A 23,426-nucleotide genomic window follows, 5' to 3' on the forward strand; every position below is an offset into this window, starting at 1 on the left:
CTCTCACACATCCCTCTCCTGATTTATTTGTTGCTTCAGAATTATCTGAAGTGGGCAAGAAAAGGGAAGGAAATAGATAAAAAAAGAGAAAGATGTTGGCAGCTTGGTTCGTTTAATCTTCATGGAGAGAACATGTCTGTCAGTGTTCTCTGCTCAAAGGGGTGGGTGTCTGGGATTTTATAAGTGGGCCTCAAAGCGAGATTTCAGAGATTTCTCAGCCTCCTCCCATGTCCACAAATAATCTCCCTCAGGCAAGAGGAACATGAATAAATTGCCTGGAAGAGCCACATGCCAGTTTGACCCACGAAATGTTCAAACTAAGGCAGAGCCAAGATGAATCAGAGCGAAATCCTCAGGCCATTTCTCTTCCTAGCTCTGAGTGGCTTCACTCCTTCCTGTGTAAGGCCCTCAATATGGTGCTTGAGACAGAACAAATGGTGTCTGCCCTACAAGGCAAACATATATATATATTTAAATTAAATACTAAAAAACTTAACTGTTTTCAGTTACTACAAAACTTCTGTTCCACGACATCATGCTTCTTCTTGGGACTACCTGTTTCATGCTTTTATTTGGAATGATCTGTTGCTTCCTCTCTTCAAAAATGTAATCCAGACTTGTTGGGCCATATTATTAATATTATCCTTCTACGTGTTGTTCCCAGAAGGACAAGTCAACTTTGATTTCATGTGGAAATCCAATTCGGACTTTAACCTGCATTTATTTTATGGTTGTTTCGCTCATTGTAAAAAAAAAACCCCAACCACACCTATTGTACACTTTATATATGCCACTGGTAAAATGAGAGGAAGTGCTTGGAGGAATTCTGAGGTTTGCATAACTATGCCAAATCTTTATTTAAAAAAACAGCAGCAAAAACAGCCATGTGGACTGAGCCACCTAATGCTGTTTGTTGGAAAAGAAAGAAAAAATGGAAAACAGGGCGGGGAATGAAATGGGGTATTTTAGAAGAGAGTATGGCAGACCTGGCAAAGATAATGAACAGGACCATTCCTGTTAGAAGGTGAGGGTAAGCTACAATTTAATCTAATGAGGAACAGAGAAGACAAGGAAGGTGACCAAGGTGCTAGAGTCAATCAGCAGCAGAGGTGGACTTCTGAACTGAACCGTTGGGACTAGGTTTACATAGATACCACAACAAAATTTGCACATTGCATTGGCACAATCACCATATCTTGACTCTCTATCCAAACATCATGAAGAAGTTCCCTAGAAGCAACCCGGAGATATCTGAAGAATCAGAAATAAAATAAGATTTTTTTCGAAACCGAAGCACCTGAAGAGATGTAGAGGCGGGAGAAGATACCACAGGACAGAGAAGAAGCAGAGACCGGGACAGGTCCAATGGACGGCGCTTGGAGACAGATACTCACAGAACACTGAAATGTATACGGCGTCACTCATTTCAGTGTAGGCTGGGTTGGACACTTGACAGCGATATTCCCCAGCATCGCTGCGGTTTATGCCGTGGATGGTGAGAGTCCGATTAGCATCGGAAAGCTGCATCTGAGAGCTCTCCCTGAGAGGCAATCCATCCCAGGACCAGGCGACACTGACATTGCTAGGCGTGGTGTTGCAAGTTAAAATGGCAGTCTCGAACTCAGTTAGGAAAGGGGATGGGGAAACAAGCACCTTGGGCTTGGAGAGATGTTCTACAGATGGAAGAGACACAGTGTTATCATTGCTGAGCTATGTGAAAGCATGAGAAAGGGAACCAAAGACTGTCCCCATTTTAGAAGCCGGGTGGTACCCAAGGCAGGAAAATCCAAATGGCAATCCAAATGCTGGTAAAATATAACACCACCAGATCATGAATTGCATTCTGATTCTTAATAGCACCCTGGAATTGGATGCCCAAAGTGAGCTGCTTCGTCCAGCATCAGCTCACATCAGCTGCAGGTTGGAACTATCATATCACCGGTTTGAAACCAGAGGGTTGCCAACAGAGAACCATTAACAACAGTTTCTTTCTCCTACTGACGCTTGATGGAGATTGGTAGAAACAAATACCCAGCAAATAAGCACTTTGGAAATGTATTAACAAAAACAGAAAAGAACAGAGATGCTTCCACAGAGTCTGATGGATGCAGAACACATCTATAATTGACAAGTAATTGAGTGTTCGGTGTTTTTTCAGTTCCCACATTCGGCTACAAGTATTCAAGCGCTGTACAAGTGTTTGATCTGATAATATTTCAGTGCTGGTTCACGCATGTGCATTTCCAGCAACCCTGTGGATAATGTGTATCAACGGTCCGATTATTGTCAGAAAGCTGGATCAGACAACCATTTTGGCATATTAGCGGAAATAAATAAACAAATAGATGCCCAGCAACTTTGGAAAATAGTTAGATTTCACAAATCCATGATCTCATTCAGTGTTTCAGAAAACCTCCCTGCCAAATATGCAGATTTTTTAGAATTCTGAATTCCATTCATACCTACTCAAGTTTAATACCCTTTTAACAGAATATGATAGCACGCGTTGCAACACTCAGATGAATATAGCTGGTATACTATAGCATATGAACAAATGTGATCCAAACACACAAACATCAGTGATATAGACTACAATCTAGGAATCCATGCGTGTGAGAACACGCAGGCAGAGGCGAATTTAGGGAAGCATGACTGCTTCGCCCGCACTGGGCGCTGGGCCAAGAGGGTGCCGCAGGGAGTGTAGCACAGGGCACCCCTGGAATATTAAAACCCAAAGTCCACGTAGGCAACCAGGTTTGGGGAATCACCTCTGCTAAGTCAAATCAGACTATATTTAAATCATCCCGGAGTATTGATACGCCAACTCTGCCATTCAGGAGCAAGCGAAGACATTTTGGTGCAAAACAAGGAAAAATCCAGTGGAACCTAATGTAACATGGGGTGCAATGCATCAATAGATTTTCCTGCACCTGTCTGTTTTAAGAATATAGCTCTTGCTCATTGCAATAAGGCTCATGTATATTGTACCCCATGAGTCAGGTCTGTCCATTTCCTACAGTGCTGCTCATGGGTCACTCTTGCTTCTTCTACTCATTTTAAAGACAATGGGTTGCACCCAATGTTAGTCATTCTCAGAGTAGGCCCACTGAAATGACATGACTAAATTTGGTCCTTTCATTTCAGAGGGTCATTTTAAAGTAGAACTTTGGGTAGATACTGCCGTCTTAAAGCATTTCCCTGCTCCTCACCCCTGCAAGCTGTTCACATAAGCACATCTTCATTCATGTCAGATTTGTTTCTGTTTGCACACACACCAGGGGGCATTGGCAAAGCGGGGATGTCTCTGCCCTATGCAAAGGTGTCCAGACCTTAAGGATTCCAACTGGGGTGAAGCTGGTTTGAGAAACAACACATCAAACAGTAGCATCTTATAACAAAATACAAGATAACATGGGCATTTGGGCTGACGTCATGTGAACAGGGATTAAAAAACCCAACACTGGAAATGCAGTGCAAGTGCACTGTAAACAGAAGAAGTGTGAACACATCCTTAGTCGGATGTAACTTGCACCACATTTGCCACACCAGTTTTGGCACTTTTGGAAAACTCTCTGGTTCAAGCGAGGTGTACATGGAACAAACCCACGCCATGACAGCAATGTAACCAGCAAGGCAACACAAATTCACCCAACTCCCTTCTCATCATGTCACTTGGGTCATGCACATCGGCCTCCATGTGGCCTTAACTCAATGTGCAGATGCTCCACTCGCTTTCTGCAGCTCGGCAGCCTGTTGCATACTAGAACAGCACATGCAAAACAGTGGATTAATTTGCTCCAACGTCATTGTATAAAGACACCCCCGGGAAAGTTTCACCAAGGTAACAATGCAGGATAGCCCCCAGTCCAAAAGAATGGGGAAGAACTGTCCCTTATAGGAACACAGCCTTACACTGCCTTAGTCTATCTAGCTCACTATTATCTACACCAGCCGGCAGTTGCTCTACACAATCTCAGACAGGATTCTCCCCTGAGCCCTACCTGGAAATGTTGGGGACTGAACCTGGGACATTCTGCTTACAAAGCAGATGCTCTACCGCTTTGGGGTAGCCCTCCAACCACTTTTGTGCAAGACCAGATGCAGAAAGATGGCAGAGAGTACCACCCTACAAATATATATATCAGCCAACCTTATTCTATTGATAACCCAGACACCACTGTTCATTGTTTTTCTTGGCACTCCTGTCTGTGCCATTCACTCAAAATGGAGAACTACTTTTTTTCCTCCAGCAAGTTAGCCAAACTGAATCAACGTCTTTTCAATACCAACAAGCTGGTACAGATCCAGGAAGACTGGCTCACGTCCCACATTCAGAAGACCCCTTCTTTCCCCTCTACTTTGGTTAATCTGGAGTCACTACCAATTCCTATTTTTGCACTATAAATCATTAACAGCAATCAGTAACTTGATTTCCCCTGTGAGCATGTACTGATATCACAGGAGGAAATGGTCAGGTCTACATCTCTTTAGCCATCCAGATTGAGAGCATATTATGAGAGTTAACTAATACAACAGTATATTAGGGTGACCAGTGCAGAGGAATGGGCAAATCTGTCAACTTTGGTTTCTCTTAAGTTTTTCATTTCTCCACTATTCAGTTCTATACATTTCCCCATCAAAACAAATCCTCATGAAAATTCAAAAAATTCAACAGGATTTTAGTGCAATTTCTCCCAATGTACATAACTTGCTTTGTAATTTTGCCTAACACACACATTATAATTCATTTTTGTATGTTATTGTCACAAATATGCATTCTTATGCACGTTATCTTTGTTATCTTGTGTTTTTGGACACATTGCTGGGCTGGAGAACTGCAAAATTCAAGTAAGTGTGAACTTCAAAGGGTGGCTGTGTTCTCATATTGTTTTGGAAACTGTGACTTAGGAAGGTCTGCTTTTAAATGTGAACTGTATTGGATCCCCCCCCCCCATTCCTACTATTGCAAGTAACAGAGTTTAGGGATTTTAAAATATTAATTGGTTTTAAAATGCTTTTAAATGAAGATAACTCCCCCTCCCAAAAAACCCCTCAAATAATTTCCCAGCTGAACAGCTAAAAAGGCAGTAGGAAGACTCGTATATTCTGGTATAGTTTTCTGATGAAAAAAATGAATAATTTTGTAGGGCCTCGTTCTTGGGACAGAGGAATTGTGTTTAGGACAAATTCACGAGCCACCCCCCCCGGGGGGGGGGGAAGGCACAGAATTCTCCACCCCAGAGCTCAGCAGAGGAGATAGATTAGGGTGCATAAGAAGTAAGAATGACCGGAGAGCAAGTTAATCATACCTGAAACGGTGATGTTTGTAGCCCCTGTGCTGGTAACCCCAGGACCTTCTGGTTTAAATGAATAGATTCCAGAGTCATCTGGCTTTAAATTTGTGATGTAAAGGGAGCAATCTGGCTTCACAGTTTCCCTGCCAGTGTGGGCAGGTCCCTTGGTCTCACCACTAGGACTTAGGAAAAGTGTAGTAATAATGTTTTTTTCTTCAATTATCCCTCGGTACCATTTGCAGTTACCAAGCTTCTTCAGATCAAGACCTTCTGGTGTTAAGGTGACACTATCTCCTTCTTTCAGCACTTCTGGAACAACTCTGATACTTATTCCAGTTGTCTCCTGGGCTCGAGTCAACAGGAAGCAGGAACTCAGGACGGAGGCTAGAGGGTGGAGAAGGAAAGAAGGAAACTTAACTGCAAGCAAAAGACCTGTTCTAGGCAAAAAGAACAGATATTAGCACGTGTAGTAATTGTATTTCAAAAGGCTGTCAGGTAATGAAGAAATACTTTCACACTATTTCAAAGAGACTTCAACCCAAAGGAGTGCTGATATAATTACAATGCCCACATTAATGAGCATATAAACAAAAGTGAAAGAAAATAAACAATAATGATCTTTTTTAAAAAATGGAGATCATTAAGTCAACTGTCACACCCCACCTGCGTTCTGAAATGGTATAGTCAAGAAACAGGTATCCCGTCTGACGTCTCCACCATCTGGAGTTGCCTGTCTGGGGATTCTTGGATATGGACTGCTTTCACGCACTAGCAACAAATCCTGTAAAATTCTATCTGTTATATTTCATCTGCACAATCAGAATGAACTTCAGGAACCAAAAAGTCGTATTGAAAAATATGACTTTTGAGCTGTCTGGCCCCAAAATGGCAACTAGGCCTTCCGCTTTGGCACCTTGTTTTAAGGAGCCATTTGGAGCCTAACATATATCTGAGTTTCTAACAATTCCTCTTTTCCTTAGCCATACAAGTATTCCATAAACCTCAGCATTATCAGCAAACTGTTCATAGAACTATAACCTTTGCCTTCCTTTTATCTCTATCACTTTCCATCTCATCCCTGCCATGGGGATGGGAATTTCCATTGGAATTGTTTTGGATCTATGGGCAGGAAAGTCATGTCACCCAACAGAATGGGTAGGCAAATTAAGGCTCAATTGCTTTCTAAATCCGGCCCATGGACAGTCTGGGAATCAGTGTGTTTTTACATGAGTAGAATGTGTCCTTTTATTTAAAATGCATCTCTGGGTTATTTGTGGGGCCTGCCTGGTGTTTTTACATGAGTAGAATGTGTGCTTTTATTTAAAATTAATCTCTGAGCTATTTGTGGGGCATAGGAATTTGTTCATCCCCCCCAAAAAAAATATAGTCCGGCCCCCCACAAGGTCTGAGGGACAGTGGACCAGCCCCCTGCCGAAAAATTTGCTGACCCCTGCCCAACAACAACCTCAAAGAAGGATGAGCTCGACAAGGATTGCAGCTCAGGAGAAAGGGGCCCTTTTTTAAACCCTGCTCCCCCCCACCTTGCGGGACTATTTCCTTAAATGAACACTACACTCCAAAAGCTGCCATTAGTCCTGGAGGGGGGAAAGACACCACTGACCCAAAATCATGTCCATTAACACCTGCAGTGGCAGGCAATTTTGGTCACATGGTATGTTTGAGTGAAGAGAATTAAGCTCTTTTCCACCAAATTCTGCCACCCTGGTCCATTTTGCCTCCACTCCCCATGAAAGTTTTTTAAAGCTGTTGGGAGATCTACAATGCAAACATTTACATGTCTACGCAGAAGTAAGTCCCACTGAGTTTAGTAGGACTTACTCCCAGAAAAGTAGGCATAAGATTGCAACCCTAATCACCGATCTCCCGTGTAACTTGACCCTATGAAGAGGGATTGACTAGGTTCTAGGTGCTAAAAGATCCTTTGATTTGGGTTAGGGAACCCGTAAAACCTAAGAACATAAGGACAGCCTGGCTTCTGGATCAGGACTCCTCTAATCCAGCACCCTGGTCCCACAGTGGAAACTAGATGCCTCTGGGAAGCCCACAAACTGGACATGAGTACAACCACCCTCTCCTGCTCCAGATCCCCAGGGACTGGAATTCAGGGACTGTATTCGACACCAGAGGTAATCTATAACCTGCCTGCCTAGCAGCCATTGGTAGCTTCCTGTTCCACGAAATTGCCTCAACCCTGCAAAAGTATTCAAAAGTTTGTAAAAAGTGGATGCCTAGGAGATTCTCAGGAAGAGGTGGAAAGACAGTAGCTATTCAGACTCAATTTGCCATGAGCGTGGACCTATGGCGCTAAGGGGCACCGAAGCCAAAATCAAGAGTGATGCATTGAATGGTCACAAAACATCTGATCACCCCATGGATCTTGCTCTAATAAATGCAATAAACACAGTAATCAAATGAGCTAGAATCGTGCAATCATCCCCTGGGTAGCTCAGTTGGTAGAGCACAAAACTCTTAATCTCAGGGTTGTGGGTTTGAGCCCCACACAGGGGCTTGGATCCCTTCCAACTTTGGGACCACGAGGGTCGTCTACTCCAACCCTCTGCAGATGCAGGGATCTCAACACAGAATCATAGTTGCTGGGGAGCCCACTACAGGGCAGGCAAGCCGGGCCAGAGAGAGAAGCCCCATTCCTTTAAGACCCACCCCCCATAAACAAATCTGTGTGGCTCTCTTTTAGGGTCCCGATCCGCCTCACCTGCTAGGAACGCCGTGTGCCAGGAGCACCTCCATCCGGGGGGTCTCCACGCCTCGTGCCTGCCCATGGCGGGGCGTCGCTTCGCGGTGGGAGGGGGCCCCTTCGCTTCCAGCTGCTCCCCAGCGCCCGGCCACAGATCTCTGGGTTCTGATCTGCCCGGCTGGAGATCCGGCAGCCTAGTGGCGACCCTGCCCTGCCCTACCCTGCCTCGCTCGTCCCGCCCTCGGGGGCCGGGCTTGTACCCGCTCTGCGCGCTCCAGCCCGCCGCGTCCTCGGCCAGGTAGCGGGATTCGCAGGAAAGGCGCGGCCGTCGGAGGCGGGGAGAAGAGGACTCTGCCCACAACCAGCCAGCGGCCACTGAAGCCTCGATCGGCCCCGCCTTGCCGAGCAGACACTTCCCGTTAGGGGAGCAGGAGGAGGAGGAGGAGGAAGAGCCAGGGCGCGCCCGTCCCGCCACGTCTGGGAAGCGCAAATAGGCGCCCAGGGCGCCCTCCCGCCCGGAAAGGCAGGGCGAATTTTGGGCAGAAACGTGGCACGGGAGTAAAAGGGGGTCGCCAACCTTCGGGGAACCCTGGGAGCATCTACAAGCCTGGGAAACTTTCCCGGCCACACGGCGGAACCGCGCTTGCACCGCTCGGTGCTTGTTGCGCAATTACGCACACGAGAACCACACTCTCAAACCCACACTTCCAAACCCAAAGCAGTGGCGAGCCTACATTTCTGGGGCCCTGAAGCTTGAACTGTCATGGGAGGCCCTTCGCAGCCAGCAAGGAGCTCTGGGTAGCTCAGTCGGTAGAGCATGAGACACTTAATCTCAAGGTCGTGGGTTCGAGCCCATGTTGGGCAAAAGATCTCTCTGCGTTGCAACGAGTTGGACTGGCTTGACCCTCGTGATCTCTTCCAACGCTACAGTTGTATGATTCTACAAGGGGATTGTTCCCCTACAGATCACCACACCTTTACAACATCTGCGCTACTGACTCTCAGACTTTGGGATTCTTGAAATATATTCAACGCAAGATTAATCAATTAGAGTTGTGTGACTCAAATTGGGTCTTCTCAACACACAAATTTTAATCAAAAGTTGCTTCTGGGGCCCCTTCAGGATTATTGCTGTTGTTGTTGTTTAGTTGTTTAGTCGTGTCCGACTCTTCGTGACCCCCTGGACCAGAGCACGCCAGGCACTCCTGTCTTCCACTGCATCCCGAAGTTTGGTCAAACTCATGCTGGTAGCTTCGAGAACACTGCCCAGCCATCTGGCCCTATGTCATCCCCTTCTCCTTGTGCCCTCCATCTTTCCCAACATCAGGGTCTTTTCCAGGGAGTCTTCTCTTCTCATGAGGTGGCCAAAGTATTGGAGCCTCAGCTTCACAATCTGTCCTTCCAGTGAGCTCTCAGGGCTGATTTCCTTCAGAATGGATAGGTTTGATCTTCTTGCAGTCCATGGGACTCTCAAGAGTCTCCTCCAGCACCATAATTCAAAAGCATCAATTCTTCGGCGATCAGCCTTGGTCCAGCTCTCACTTCCATCCTTCAGGATTAGGGTCCCTGAAACTTAAGCTTCATTAGTTTCACAGTAGATCCACGCTGCCTCGAGGTTTGAAAAAAGAGTGTTGTAACTTTTGTCCAAGCTATTTTTTTGTAAAAAAAAGTCTTTACTTTTTTGCGTGGTGATCCTCCTGGAGATTGTTGCTGGGGAGAGGATTCTTGCTTCTTTCAAACCTGATTTGTGCCTGTGGAGGAATGGGGGCAGTGAGACCCTGTGGGCACCAGGGCAGGGCTCTGCAGGGGCACCTGGCGGTGCCCTGCCATTGGCAACCCTGACAGAGTGGTGGCTGAAGACATTTTTGGTGCCTGAGATGGAAAATCCTAATTATAACACGTGCACAGGCACAAATCTCTTTGGATGTTGGCTACCTGCAGAGCTGGCCCAAGACATTTTGCTGCCTGAGACAAAGGATAACATTCCTCCCCACCTCATTCCTTGAAGACGACTGGGATGGCAACCAAAGTTGGTGATGGGACAAGATTAGGGTTTGGGCCTCCAAAGACGCACCAGGAAAAAAACCCCTCTCCAAATTGCAAAAAAACAAAACAGAACTGTTGGGATACCGAATTAATTTCTGCACACATTGGGAAAACAACTGAACAGATTAGGCACTAATTGCATCTCGTGAAATGCATTTAAATGCCCCATCATTTGAGGAGGTATTTAGTGATGACAACGCCTCTTGATTCAGGCAACGCAGTAAAAATGGTTTCCTGAGCACTTAATGTGTGTTCTGTATTAATGGAGAAGCACCAGTGCCCATTAAGTATTCTCGCAATATACTTCATCAAGACACAGCCTTGCAAATCAACAGCCCACAAGCTGAGCCTGTTGCTGGCTGTGGTGGTGTTATATATCACATCCCACACTTCCTCCAAGGAGCTCCGGATGGTGGGTCTGGAATTACTCCATCTTATCCCTAAGACAGCCCTGTGAGATAAATTAGGCTGAGATAGGAATATTTGCTGGAGACCACCCACTGACTTTCAAAACCGAGATTGGATGTTTTCTATCAACTCCCCAACACCCTGCCTTTTTATTTATATGGGATTCTGTGTCCCTCTAGCGGCTGTTCAGGAAATGGCAGTCTCTTCTTCAAGAGGACTTTCCCCTCAGTGGGGCAGCAACCGTCTCTCATCTCCTTGGAGACTTAACTTTTCACAGAGAAAATTAAGCTCAGCTCCTTTATGGTTTTCCCAGTAGTGATGTATGGAAGTGAGAGCTGGACCATAAAGAAGGCTGATCGCCGAAGAATTGATGCTTTTGAATTCCAGTGCTGGAGGAGACTCTTGAGAGTCCCATGGACTGCAAGAAGATCAAACCTCTCCTTTCTGAAGGAAATCAGCCCTGAGTGCTCCAAGACTTTGGCCACCTCATGAGAAGAGAAGACTTCCTGGGAAAGACCCTGATGTTGGGAAAGATGGAGGGCACAAGGAGAAGGGGATGACAGAGGACGAGATGGTTGGACAGTGTTCTCGAAGCTACCAGCATGAGTTTGACCAAACTGTGGGAGGCAGTGGAAGACAGGAGTGCCTGGTGTGCTCTGGTCCAGGGGGTCACGAAGAGTCGGACACAACTAAACGACTAAACAACAACAACAACCTTTAACAGGAACTTTTGCCTCGCACCATGCGATATCATTTAATTTGCCCCTGGCTGCCAAGCTCAATGGCAGGAACTTGGTCCAGTGCCTTAGCTAGTGGAACAGGAGTCTGACTTTGGTCACTGCTAGACTCTAGGGTCCTAGAATCTCAGAATCATAGAATTGTAGAGTTGGAAGGGACCCTGAGGGTCATCTAGTCCAACCCTCTGCAATGCAGGAATCTCAACCAAAGCATCCAGGATAGATGGCCATCCAACCTCTGCTTATGACAGGGATGGAGTAAGCTCGTCTTCCTTCCTTCACTTCATGCCTTGTCTGTGGCCAGTGTTAATGTCAGCAGCGGTTAAGTTCCCTAGAGATAATTTGTCTTCTGCTGAGAGCACAGTTAAGTTGATGGGTGGTAAAGAAAGGTAAAAGGGACACAGATGGTGCTGTGGGTTAAACCACAGAGCCTAGGACTTGCCGATCAGAAGGTTGGCGGTTCGAATCCCCGTGACGGGGTGAGCTCCTGTTGCTCATTCCCTGCTCCTGCCCACCTAGCAGTTCGAAAGCACATCAAAGTGCAAGTAGATAAATAGGTACCGCTCCGGCGGGAAGGTAAACGGCATTTCCGTGCGCAGCTCTGGTTCGCCAGAAGCGGCTTAGTCATGCTGGCCACATGACCCAGAAGCTGTAAGCCGGTTCCCTCAGCCAATAAAGCGAGATGAACGCCGCAACCCGAGAGTCGTTTTTTTTTTCTTTAAAGAAAGGTAAAAAGCAAACTAACAAATAAAACTAGGTTGGAAACCAGACGAAAAAGGACTTGGGTTAATCCATTTCACCCGGGAACCAAGTTGCCAGGACATTTGCCAAAGCACTTTGACAAAGACTGATTGGGGGGGGGGGGGACGGGACCTGCAGTTCAACCCTCCTAGAAGGATGACCTTACTCAGAAATTTATTCCGCTGAATTTCAAGGAACTCCCTCAATACATGCACCTCCTGGTGGTGATTCAGGAAATTTCCTTTATTTTCAAATTGCATCTACCAGCAGCTTTATTGATTTATTTAAAAGCATTTCCAAAGTGCTTAAAATCTGTAAGCGGTGTACTATGTACTCTCTCTCTCTGATATACTACCCAAAACAAATAAAACAGTACAAAAATATATAAAAGCAAATGAAACAGAGATTCTGGGGTTATGGGTTGGAGAAGGCCTGGGCAAAGCATTGCGAACTTAAGAGATCATCTTCCTTGGTTTTTCAATCCTCATCAACTGGGTATACCATGTTCAAAAGCACACGCAAGTAAATAAATAGGCACCACTGCGGCAGGAAGGTAAACGGCATTTCTGTGTGCTCAGGTTTCCGTCACAGTGTCCCGTTGTGCCAGAAGCGGTTTAGTCCTGCTGGCCACATGACCCGCAAAGCTGTCTGTGGAAAACACCAGCTCCCTTGGCCTGAAGCGAGATGAGTGCCACAACCCCATAGTTGCCTTTGACTGGACTTAAACCACCCAGGGGTCCTTTACCTTTTTTCCTTGACCATGGAGCATATTCTTACACCACCAAGAAAGGAGACAGTTGGCCCATTAGCCAGGGCTGGCCCTTCCATTGGGCAGAGTGAGATAGCAGCCTCAGGCAGCTGATTTGAAAGTATAACAAATTGCTAATTACTTATTGCTGCCAAGAAGGAAGAACTTTTGCAAGCTCAACAACTTTGCCAAAAAGAAATGCTCAACTACTCTTGTTGCCTCAGGCAACCAATTCTTTTGGACCAGCTCCATCCATAGCAAAAAATGGAACATGGTTTTCTGTTTCTTTAATCCAGAAACAGGTGCTCCCCAGAGGTTGGCTGGATCTGATGGGGGTTGTAATCAAAAACATCTGCCAGGCACCTGGTTGGCAAAGGATGCCATGAGCTATATATACTCAGTCACTGGCCACACAAGTAACATTTTGATGAATTTAATGGCCATTGTGGGGAGAGCTTCCCAGAGTAGGGCTTCAGAAGCTATTTCAGGCAGATTCAGAGCTAGCTCAGAACTTTTATTCCAACTGGATCTCCAAGGTCTCCTTTGCCCTTCCACAAGATCCCTTTAACCAGAGAACCAGGGGGCTGTACTTTGGACTTCCAGGGTGTGCCCTTCCATTGAAGCTCCAATTCAGAAGTAAAATGGACATTGGTGGTTTCATGCATTACCACTTTGGCTGGTTGTACATTGGCTGGTCTCTCTGTTGGAGGGCCTGAGGACGAAATGGAGTTGCATGAGACAGAAGCACCGAGAGCAAAACTTTCTTTTTTAACCTGGGTATCCTGGGAAGTTGGCCACTGAGCTTTGATGGCCATCTGTCAGGGATTCTCTAGTATTGCAGGGGGTTGGACTAGATGACCGTTTGGGTCTGTTCCAACTTTACAGTTCTGTGAACCTATGATTCTAACCATGGAGGTACCATACAGCCAGTCATATTAATAGCCTTTAATAGACTTATCTGCCATAAAATTGTCCCGAGTCTTTGACAATTGGGCAGGAAGAGGGAATCTTTTAAACTAAAACTGTACTTTAATTATTTATTTTAAGACTCTTCTAAGTTATATATATATATATATATATATATATATATATATATAAATTTAAATTACACACTTATACAAAGAATTTACAATCTCAGACTACAAAAAGAAATTTTTTTAAAAAATAAGAAAAAAGAAAAGAAAACAAGAAAAAAGAAAGAAAAAGCAAATTTACGTACATAAAAAACACCACTTCATCTTCCTAATTAATACTTAATTAAACACTTAAATAAAAAAGACTTCTGACAAAATGAGTCTTCCAATCATTCTCATTGTACTGTTTATACTGTCATTTTTTCGCACAGTTTTATATTCTTTAATATTGTTCCCGTCTACTCCACAAGCGGTATTTGTTGTGTTTACAAGTATCACTCTAGTTCTGCTAATATGGTGTGATTGGTACAATATGATCTTATATAATCCTTAAATATTCTCCATTCTCCAAATATTTTCTGGTTCAATACACCTCTAACACTTCCCGTCAGTTTTGCTAGTTGTCTTAAGAACTCTTCTAAGTTCTTAAGACAAACAACTTTTAACCAAGAAAGGAAAAGGAAGAGGAAGGCATCAGTATGGAAAGCAGGGAGGAGGAAACCTGAATCCATATTCAGAACAAATCCCCCATCAACTTGGATGTTAAAATGTTCCTTTACAAGGTCAGCATATGTGGAGGAGGTGTTTGTGTACATGTCTGAAAGTTTCCGCCTCTCTGATTCTGCTGGGGCTCAGGGGCTTGGTCAGGCCAGGTAAATCAGGACCACGGACAGCTCCCAGTCAACCATGTTGCTGAGTTAAAGTGGATGTTATTTCAGCCAGAGACCAAAGTCATCTGAGGACTTAAGAAGGCTAGTAGGGCCTTTCCTTCCAGTGGCTCTGTCCCTTTGAGAGAGGAGATCACATGGGATCACATGTCTTTCCCGAGAGAAGGATAAATGTGAAGGACCTTCACCTACCTGGTACATGCGGTTGGGATCAGAGGAGCTGTCAGACTTGACCTGGATTTAATACAAACAACAGTAATAGTAATGATGCTAAAGAACAGTTCTTGGTTATTAAGCAACAGCATGAGTAGCAGGGACTGATGAACTGTTGAGCCCAGACAGTGCATTACAGTAGTGCTGAATTCTGAATATGGCTAGCTCTAATTGCAAACTTAATAATAATAATAATAATAATAATAATAATTTATACCCTGCCCTTCCCAGCCAAGACCGGGCAGGCGGCTAACTCCAAGTATAAAACAATTGATTAAAATACAACTTAAAAACAAGATTAAAAGACAACATGAAAATGCAGCCTCATTTCAGTAGAAACTCAAATCAAAAACTTTTTGGGGATGAAAACGTCAAATTTTCACCAAGGCCAACTACCCAGACTGGTTCTATGTGGGCCAGAAAAAGCCAAGGAAGTCCCCAAATAGGAGTTCCATCACAGAAGGAGAAAGGAAAAAGGATAGAGGGGAAGGGGATCAAGTTGATTCCAAGCCAAAGGCCAGGCGGAACAACTTTGTCTTACAGGCCCTACAGAAAGAAATCAGATCCTGCAGGGCCCTGGTCTCATGAGACAGAGCGTTCCACCAGGCCGGAGCCAGTGTTGAAAAGCCCCTGGCTCTGGTTGAGTGCTGTGTGGTAACAGAAATTGAACCAAAATGGATCCGTTGAGAAATGAAGGCGGGTATCAACAGGCTTAGGTGAACCCTGGGAAGACGCAGGCTTGCAAAACATTTTTTAACGCCTCAGAGGAGGGCAGCCTCCCTTTTAGAAAGCCGATTTTGCGTGTCCCAATCCCACCCTCTTTGCTGAGTTGTCAACTGCTAATCCTTTTTCTGCCTTACTGATTGTATATTCCTTGGGGCAGGGCCACTGCAATCCTTTCACGTTCTTAAATGGACTGCACATAGTCTGCATGCTGAAAATAAGCTTGAAATAGGATTTGGCAGTGCAAACGGCTTCCCTCGCTATACTGAGGTCTCACCTGTCCAGAAAACGGAACATTGTCAGGTAAAGGAGGTGCAGATACAACCTGGGCAGAACTCTTAAATCTCAGGCGACAGGCCCCTGAAGGAGGAAGAAAAGTGGGAATCAAACCTGAACATTCACCCTACAGAGAGTTTTGCTTTTATGATTTTTCTTTTTTTAAAATATTTTGAACATAATTCAAATTTTCAACATAATTTTTAAATAAAATAACCTAGTCTTATACACAGAAAAGTACGATGCCCTCTACGTGGGGCTACCTTTGAAGGTGACTTGGAAACCACCAACTAATCTAGAATGCAGCAGCCAGACTGGTGACTGGGAGTGGCCACCGAGGCCATATTATACTGGTCCTTAAAGATTGGCTCCAAGTACATTTCCGAGCACAATTCAAAGTGTTGGTGCTGACTTTTAAAGCCCCAAACGGCCTCGACCCAGTATACTTGAAGGAACGTCTCCACCCCCATCGTTCAGCCCAGACACTAAGGTCCAGCTCCAAGGGCCTTCTGGCGGTTCCCTCACTGCAAGAAGTCAAGTTATAGGGAACCAGGCAGAGGGCCTTCTCAGCAGTGGTGCCCGCCCTGTGGAACGCCCTCCCACCAGATGTCAAAGAACAACAACTACCAGACTTTTAGAAGACATCTGAAGGCAGCCCTGTTTAGGGAAGCTTTTAATGTTTGATGCATTACAGTATTTTAATATTTTGTTGGAAGCCACCCAGAGTGGCTGGGAAAGCCCAGCCAGATGGGCGGGATATCAATAAATAATAATAATAATAATAATAATAATAATAATAATAATAATAATAATGATGATGATGATGATGTGGCATTTATGTCTAAGTTAGCACAAACACATTTTATGCATACTTGTTTCTGTGGACCCTCTGCCCCTGCCCTGTCCAGCAATACCCCTGGGCTCCAGTAGTTGGCAAAAAGACCCAGGAATCTGAGGCTCCGCACTTCCAACATCTTACTCACAGAATAAGACACAAAGCAGTGTTCCAAACAACGTCAGCGCAACCAGAGACCCGATGACAATCCGAGAAACGACTCCTGCTTCCAGCAGAGCAGAATCTGGAACCAGAAAGAAGGTTTTGAGGAACTCAGCAATAGCAGCAATAAGGACCATCTGGCTGACTGCCTCTTTTCAAACACATCAAGGCTTTCGAGGTGAATGGAGGAAAGAATAAGATAGTCATGATGCAAAACACAGAAATGAAAGAATCTCTCTTTTTAAAAGCTAGACAACCCAGGCCCTGCAATTTCCCACCCAGAGCAGGTGCTACCATGGATCTGTTCCTTAAGTGAAGGGTGGTAATAGGCAGTGGCTGAGTTTCCTTCCATCTGCGGACCCTTGTTAACGGAGAAATCTGAGGGCTCCCTTGGACAAAAAACAAGGACACCAGCCAGGAATACCAGAGCAAAACAGCAGCCAGTAGGTCTTTATTGAAGACTGTCGCGACAGGACTGCCACCTGCCACAAGGTGGAACAAGATGGAAGCCCCGAACAAAAGAGCCCCCAAACTTTTATTAGCTGCTAATCCCCATGTTACACCCCCCAAACTATATCACTTATACATCACGGTTACATCATGAAAGGGGAGGTCTGGTGGCAGTAATCTGAGCATCCTGGACCCTGCCCCATGGTTCCCCTTGCCCTCCACCAAACACCCATCAAGTGTAACAAAAGAGATATTTCCCTGTTTCCCAGCCAAGTTAATCACACCCTTTTGTCTTCATCTGGGTTTGTTATTTCTGGAAAGGCTACCTGTCTGGCACTCAGGTATCAGGATGCCAGGAATTATCACTCAGGCAGAGGGGCTGCTGAGCAGCTGAGCTCACATGTCTATATGAATTTCTGAAGTTTTCCCTGTGAGCCAGTACATAGATACATCTATCAGTGAATTGTTACATTTGGTATCGTGCAGCAAAGGCCCTTCGAATAGATGGGAAGAAACTGTGATGAAGTGTTTTGTGGGGACAAATCACAAAAGTCACAAAAGTGATTGTGCTGATTTTGGTAGTGGGCTGCATGTGCATGATATCTGCTGGAGGGGCAACCCCCCCCCAAACCTATACATAAATTCCTGCAACACCCTGAGGACTCTCCCTCATTTTTATTATTAATCAGCGAATTAAATTTGTTAATCACCCTTTATCTGTAGATCTCAGGTTCACAACATAAAATAACAATATAAAAAACCCACAAAATACATGATAAAAATAAGAACAACAAACAAATAATCCCCCCAACACATTTAAAAGGGAATCGGATACCAATCAGCCAAAGGCCTGCAGGAAGAGGGATAATAATAATAATAATAATAATAATAATAATAATAATAATAATAATATATTTATACCCTGCCCATCTGGCTGAGTTTCCCCAGCCACTCTGGGCGGCTCCCAATCAAGTGTTAAAAACACTACAGCATTTCATATTAAAAACTTCCCTGAACAGGGCTGCCTTAAGATGTCTTCTGAATGTCAGGTAGTCGTTTATCTCTTTGACATCTGATGGGAGGGCGTTCCACAGGGCGGGCGCCACTACCGAGAAGGCCCTCTGTCTGGTTCCCTGTTGCCTCACTTCTCACAATTAGGGAACCGCCAGAAGGCCCTCAGTGTCCGGGCTGAACGATGGGGATGGTGACACTCCTTCAGGTATACTGGGCCGAGGCCGTTTAGGGCTTTAAAGGTCAGCACCAACACTTTGAATCATGCGCGGAAACGTACTGGGAGCCAATGCAGATCTCTCAGGACCAGTGTTATGTGGTTCCGGCGACCACTCCCAGTAACCAGTCTAGCTAAAGCATTCTGGATTAATTGCAGTTTCCGGGTCACCTTCAAAGGTAGCCCCACGTAGAGCGGGGATGTTTTTGCTTGGAGCCTAAAGGTATATAATGAAGGCATCAACTGAACTATTTCAGTTGGGGTCTTGCCCTTGCCCAGTTGGGCTTGAGTCAAGCAAAAACTGAGGGTTATGGTTGCCACGTGAGAGGGGTTTAATAAGGGGGGAAGAGACGTTACCCTCAATCAAAAGGCCCATTTTATGGAGTTGCCACCACCCAGGGGAGCTTCCAGACCAACCGTGTTGTGCTAGGAATTATGGAATTGCAGCAGGAACCCTTATTAAAGGTAGCTGCCTTCAATACCTGAACCTAAACCTTCTTCTTCTTCTTCTATTTCTCCACAATTTGCTTGCACTTAGGGCTTGCCAAGGGCTTCTCCTTGGAGACAGTTGTGCTGGGGGCAAATTCACTCAACCCTCAGCGGAAATGCTCAGAGACCTAGCCAGAAGCTGCTTAGAGGACACATTTGGAGGGATAAAAGGGAAGAAACTTCTAAAGGCACCAACGAGACCCCCTAAAAGATGGGAGAAGGATCATGCCTGAGACCTCTAGGTTTGCACTCCCTGTTTCAAAACCCAGAGACCCTTCTGTTCTCAATGTATAATAATAATAATAATAATAATAATAATAATAATAATAATAAAATTATTTATACCCTGCCCTCCCCAGCCAAGGCCAGGCTCAGGGCGGCTAACAACCAATAATAAAAACAAGTTGAATGAATACAACTTAAAAACAAGATTAAAATACAGCATTAAAACATCAAATGTATAGGTTCCAGAGTCATTTGGCCCTTGAAGCTCAGCGGAGGAGGCAAATTTGGGTGCATAAAAGGTCAGAATGACTGCAGAACAAGCTAATCATACCTGGGACAGTTATATTGATAGCCCCTATTCTGTGTTCCAGAGGTCCTTCTGGTTCCAGTGTATAGGTTCCAGAGTCGCTTGGTGTTAAATCTGTGATACGAAGGGAACAGTCTCTTCTCCCAGTCTCCCTGTCAGTGAAGGCAGATCCGTTTTTCTGTGAAATCACCGGAGCTAGGAAGTAGGTGAAGATTCGATTTTCATCAGCACTTGACCCTCGATACCATTTGCAGCTACGAAGTGTGGTCACATCAATATCTCCTGGTGTTAATGTGACACTCCGTCCTTCTTGCAGAATTTCTGGTTCAGCTTTGATAGGAATTCCAGTCTTGGCCTGGGCTTGAGTCCAGAGGAAGCAGGAACTCAGGATGGAGGCTGCATTATGAAGCGGGGGAAAGAAGAGCAAAAACACGTCCCCGTATTATAATTTATTTTCCTTTTTTACAATTTATTTATTTGGTTTTTCAGATTAAAACTTTACAGTCACAGCATAAAAACAAGATTGCAAAGGATCTCTTGGAGTTTTCTCCTCCCCTTTGTGGGTCCTATTGTTAATCATTTCAGTTGGTCCCTTACCTTTCCCGCTCCGACCTGGCCACAGTGATCCATGCGACGGTCACCTCCAGGCTTGACTACTGTAATTCGCTCTACGAGGGGCTGCCCTTGAAGCTGTCCCAGAAACTCCAGCGGGTGCAGAATGGTGCAGCCAGGCTCCTCACGGGGTCCCTGCCATGGTATCATATTCACCCAGTGCTTTTCCAGCTGCACTGGTGGAGTATAGGGTCAGATTTAAGGTGCTGCTTTTGACCTTTAAAGCCCTTCACGGCCTAGGACCCTCATACCTACGGGACCGCCTTTCCCGGTATGCCCCATGGAGAGCCTCGAGGTCCATAAATAGCAACACCCTAGAGGTCCCGGGCCCTAAGGAAGTCAGATTAGCCTCAACAAGAGAGGCCTTTTCAACACTGGCCCCGGCCTGGTGGAACGCTCTGCCTCATGAGACCAGGGCCCTGCAGGGTCTGATTTCTTTCCGCAGGGCCTGTAAGACAGAGTTGTTCCGCCTGGCCTTTGGCTTGGAGCCAATTTGATTCCCCCCCCCTCTTTCTTTTTTCTTTTCCTTTCTCCTCCTGCGATGAGGGTACATTTTAATATTTTAATGTTTTAATATTTTAATGTTGTATTTTTAATGTTGTTTTTAAGTTGTATTCATTCAACCTGTTTTTATTATTGCTTGTTAGCCTCCCTGAGCCCGGCCTTGGCTGGGGAGGGCTGGGTATAAATAAAAATTATTATTATTATTATTATTATTATTATTATTATTATTTCCTCCTGTATCTTTTATGATAATCCAAATCTTTTTGTTGTTGTTAGATCGTTTATTAATTCTCCAATAAAAGGCATCCAATTAACATATCAAATCCTAATCCAAATCTTCTATCCCTCCATTGTGTCCAAGATTCACCATTAAACTACAAGTGATATTCCAATCCTACTAACGATTTTAACTGTTTACAATGATCTTTAAGACGAGTTATAAATTTTTCCCATTCCTTATTAAAATTTTGGTCTTCCTGATTTCTGATTCTTCCGGTCGTTTTAGCCATTTCGGCACAATCCATCAACTTGATCTGCCATTCTTCTCTGGCAGGGAATTTATTATAATTTCATTATAATTTCTTAGTTTATATGTCACTTAATGCTAAAGTAGGATTCTAAGTGGATTATAGATTATAAAAACAAATTGCACAAATATTGAAATGTAAACATTCACAATTGAAGTACATAATAAAACAATTCCCTATGTGCATGTGTGTGTGTGGTTGTTGTTGTTGTTATATTTATTATAATATTTATTTATAACCCAGCTTTTTCCCAGACAAGGACTCAAAAGCTACAAACATAGGGGGGAAATCATTAAAAAATAATTAAACACACACACAAACACACATTTATGATCTATTAAAAATAGAGATAATAACAATAAAAACATCACAGCACCAGCCCTTTCCCTAAGAATAGTCAGTTCCTAAAAGCATGTTGGAATAAGAAGGGAAGGACAAGGAAGAAACTGGTTTAACTTCTCTAGGAAAGGAGCTCCAAAGTTTGGGAGCAGCCACTGAGAAGGCCCTGTCCTACATCCTAACCAAGATTGGCTGTGAGGGGGACAGGACTGAGAAAAGGGCCTCCTCTAAAGGTTATGTTATGGTGTTTCAAAGTTATATGTAAACAACCCTGTGCTCTTCAGACGAAGAACGGTATATAAATTATTATTTTTTTAAAAAAATGTGTTTGTGTGTGTGTGTGTGTGTCCTGCTCACTGCTGGAGTGCAGCCCCCAAGAACTTCCCAGAGTAGCTTAAGCAGTCAATCCCTCTTCACAGGCATCTCTGGGAATTGTAGTTCTGAGAGGGGAAATAGAAGTCACCTGACAACTCTCGGCACCCTTAACAAACCACACCTCCCAGAATCCTTTGGGGGAAGCCATGATGGTTTAAAGTGGTATCACAGTGCCTTAAATGTATGTTGTGAATGTGGCCTATTACCCTTAGAGAGATCAAAATCTCTTTCCGTGCTATCAGATAGAAGATAATAATAATAATAATAATAATAATAATAATAATAATAATAATAATAATTCCCCAGCCACTCTGGGCGGCTTCCAACATGGATTAAAAATACATCAAAATGTCACACATTAAAAACTTCCCTGAACAGGGCTGCCTTCAGATGTCTTCTAAATGCAGTGGCGTAGCGTGGGGGGTGCAGGGGGGGCCGGCTGCACCGGGCGCAACATCTGGGGGTTAGGGTTAGGGGGCGCAAATCCATGGGTTAGGGGGCGCAAATTACTTGCCTTGCCCCGGGTGCTGACAACCCATGCTACGCCACTGTCTAAATGTCAGGTGGTTTGTTTATCTCTTTGACATCTGATGGGAGGGCGTTCCACAGGGTGGGCACCACTACTGAAAAGGCCCTCTGCCTGGTTCCCTGTAGCTTAGCTTCTCGCAGTGAGGGAACCGCCAGAAGGCCCTCGGCGCTGGACCTCAGTGTCCGGGCAGAACAATGGGGGTGGAGACACTCCTTCAGGTCTACTGGGCCGAGGCCGTTTAGGGCTTTAAAGGCCAACACCAACACTTTGAATTGAGCTCAGAAACGTAGTGGGAGCCAATGTAGGTCTTTCAAGACCGGTGTTATGTGGTCTCAGCGGCCGCCCCAGTCAACAGTCTAGCTGCCGCATTCTGGATTAGTTGTAGTTTCTGGGTCATTTTCAAAGCTAGCCCCACGTAGAGCGCATTGCAGTAAAATGTTGGGAAATAGGTGGCTGGAGCTGTACAGTCAGCCACCAAAGACTAGCCACCCTCCTGCAAAGGACAAATCGAAACCCAGCACCTATTTCCCCTCCCTCTTTGTGTCTCCTTCCTCCTTTTTAGGGTCCCTATCCATCTCACCTTTGAAGAGTGTGGCCTGCCATGAGCCCTTCTTCCCCAGCGAAGACCTAGCACACCACGGCGGCTTCTCCTGCCTCATTTCAGACTTTGATCCAGAGAATACTCCCCTCAGCTGACTCCTGGATTCCTCCTCTTTCTGGTGCTCCTGTGTTTCCTGCTTCTGTGCAGGGCAAGAGCCCCCGACGGGCACAGAGTAGGGTGGGGAACTTGGCACCAGGAGACCACACCTCACATCTTTCGCTGTGCCGAAGCTAGCCAGCCAAGGGACAGGCTGTGGGGCAGAAACCAGAGCCGAGGCCCGGCTTCTGGCTGCGGCAGAAAGGGGAAGGAAGGAAGGAGGCGGCACTACCCAGAAGGGTTGAAGAAGAGGCAAACTTCCTTCCCTTGGCCCCACTTGGAGATCAAAAGTTGGAGGGAGGGATTTGTTCTCAGTTCCTTCTTTGCACAATAGCTCGTAACAAGAGCTCAAGGAGAAGGAGAAGAAGCGTTTGGATTTGATATCCCGCTTTATCACTACCCGAAGGAGTCTCAAAGCGGCTAACACTCTCCTTTCCCTTCCTC

At 45.1% G+C, this 23,426-nt stretch overlaps 2 protein-coding genes across 2 annotated transcripts in view; both read right to left on the reverse strand.

Moving 5' to 3' along the window:
* Positions 1-5,022, reverse strand: part of LOC309347164 (hemicentin-1-like) — a 45,891-nt gene extending 40,869 nt beyond the window's left edge. Inside the window, exon 1 of the mRNA XM_081871504.1 lies at positions 1,395-5,022. Coding sequence (XP_081727630.1) covers positions 1,395-1,527 — 133 coding nt within the window. The 5' untranslated portion in view covers positions 1,528-5,022. The remainder of the gene's footprint in view (positions 1-1,394) is intronic.
* A 7,142-nt stretch (positions 5,023-12,164) lies between these two features.
* Positions 12,165-23,209, reverse strand: CEACAM8 (CEA cell adhesion molecule 8). Its single transcript, XM_081869670.1, has 6 exons — positions 22,866-23,209; positions 19,424-19,795; positions 16,687-16,782; positions 15,705-15,787; positions 14,684-14,725; positions 12,165-13,402 (listed from the first exon to the last, which is right to left on the reverse strand). The coding sequence occupies exons 1-6, from the start codon at positions 22,942-22,944 to the stop codon at positions 13,355-13,357; spliced, it is 720 nt and encodes a 239-aa protein (XP_081725796.1). The 5' UTR covers positions 22,945-23,209; the 3' UTR covers positions 12,165-13,354.
* Between the last annotated feature and the right edge of the window lie 217 nt (positions 23,210-23,426).

Source organism: Podarcis erhardii (assembly GCF_964252035.2).
Source record: "Podarcis erhardii genome assembly, chromosome: 7".
In the NCBI taxonomy this organism is placed as follows: Eukaryota; Metazoa; Chordata; class Lepidosauria; order Squamata; family Lacertidae; genus Podarcis; species Podarcis erhardii.

What these genes read in the sequence shown, in the direction of transcription:
- CEACAM8 (XM_081869670.1), bottom strand. Translation starts at nt 22,944, where the DNA reads ATGAGGCAGGAGAAGCCGCCGTGGTGTGCTAGGTCTTCGCTGGGGAAG. An exon ending in ATGTTCCGTTTTCTGGACAG is followed by an intron (nt 14,726 to 15,704) that starts GTGAGACCTCAG and finishes TATTAAATCCAG; the next exon opens with GTCAAGTCTGACAGCTCCTC. An exon ending in ATCCCAACCGCATGTACCAG is followed by an intron (nt 13,403 to 14,683) that starts GTAGGTGAAGGT and finishes TTTCGTCCTCAG; the next exon opens with GCCCTCCAACAGAGAGACCA.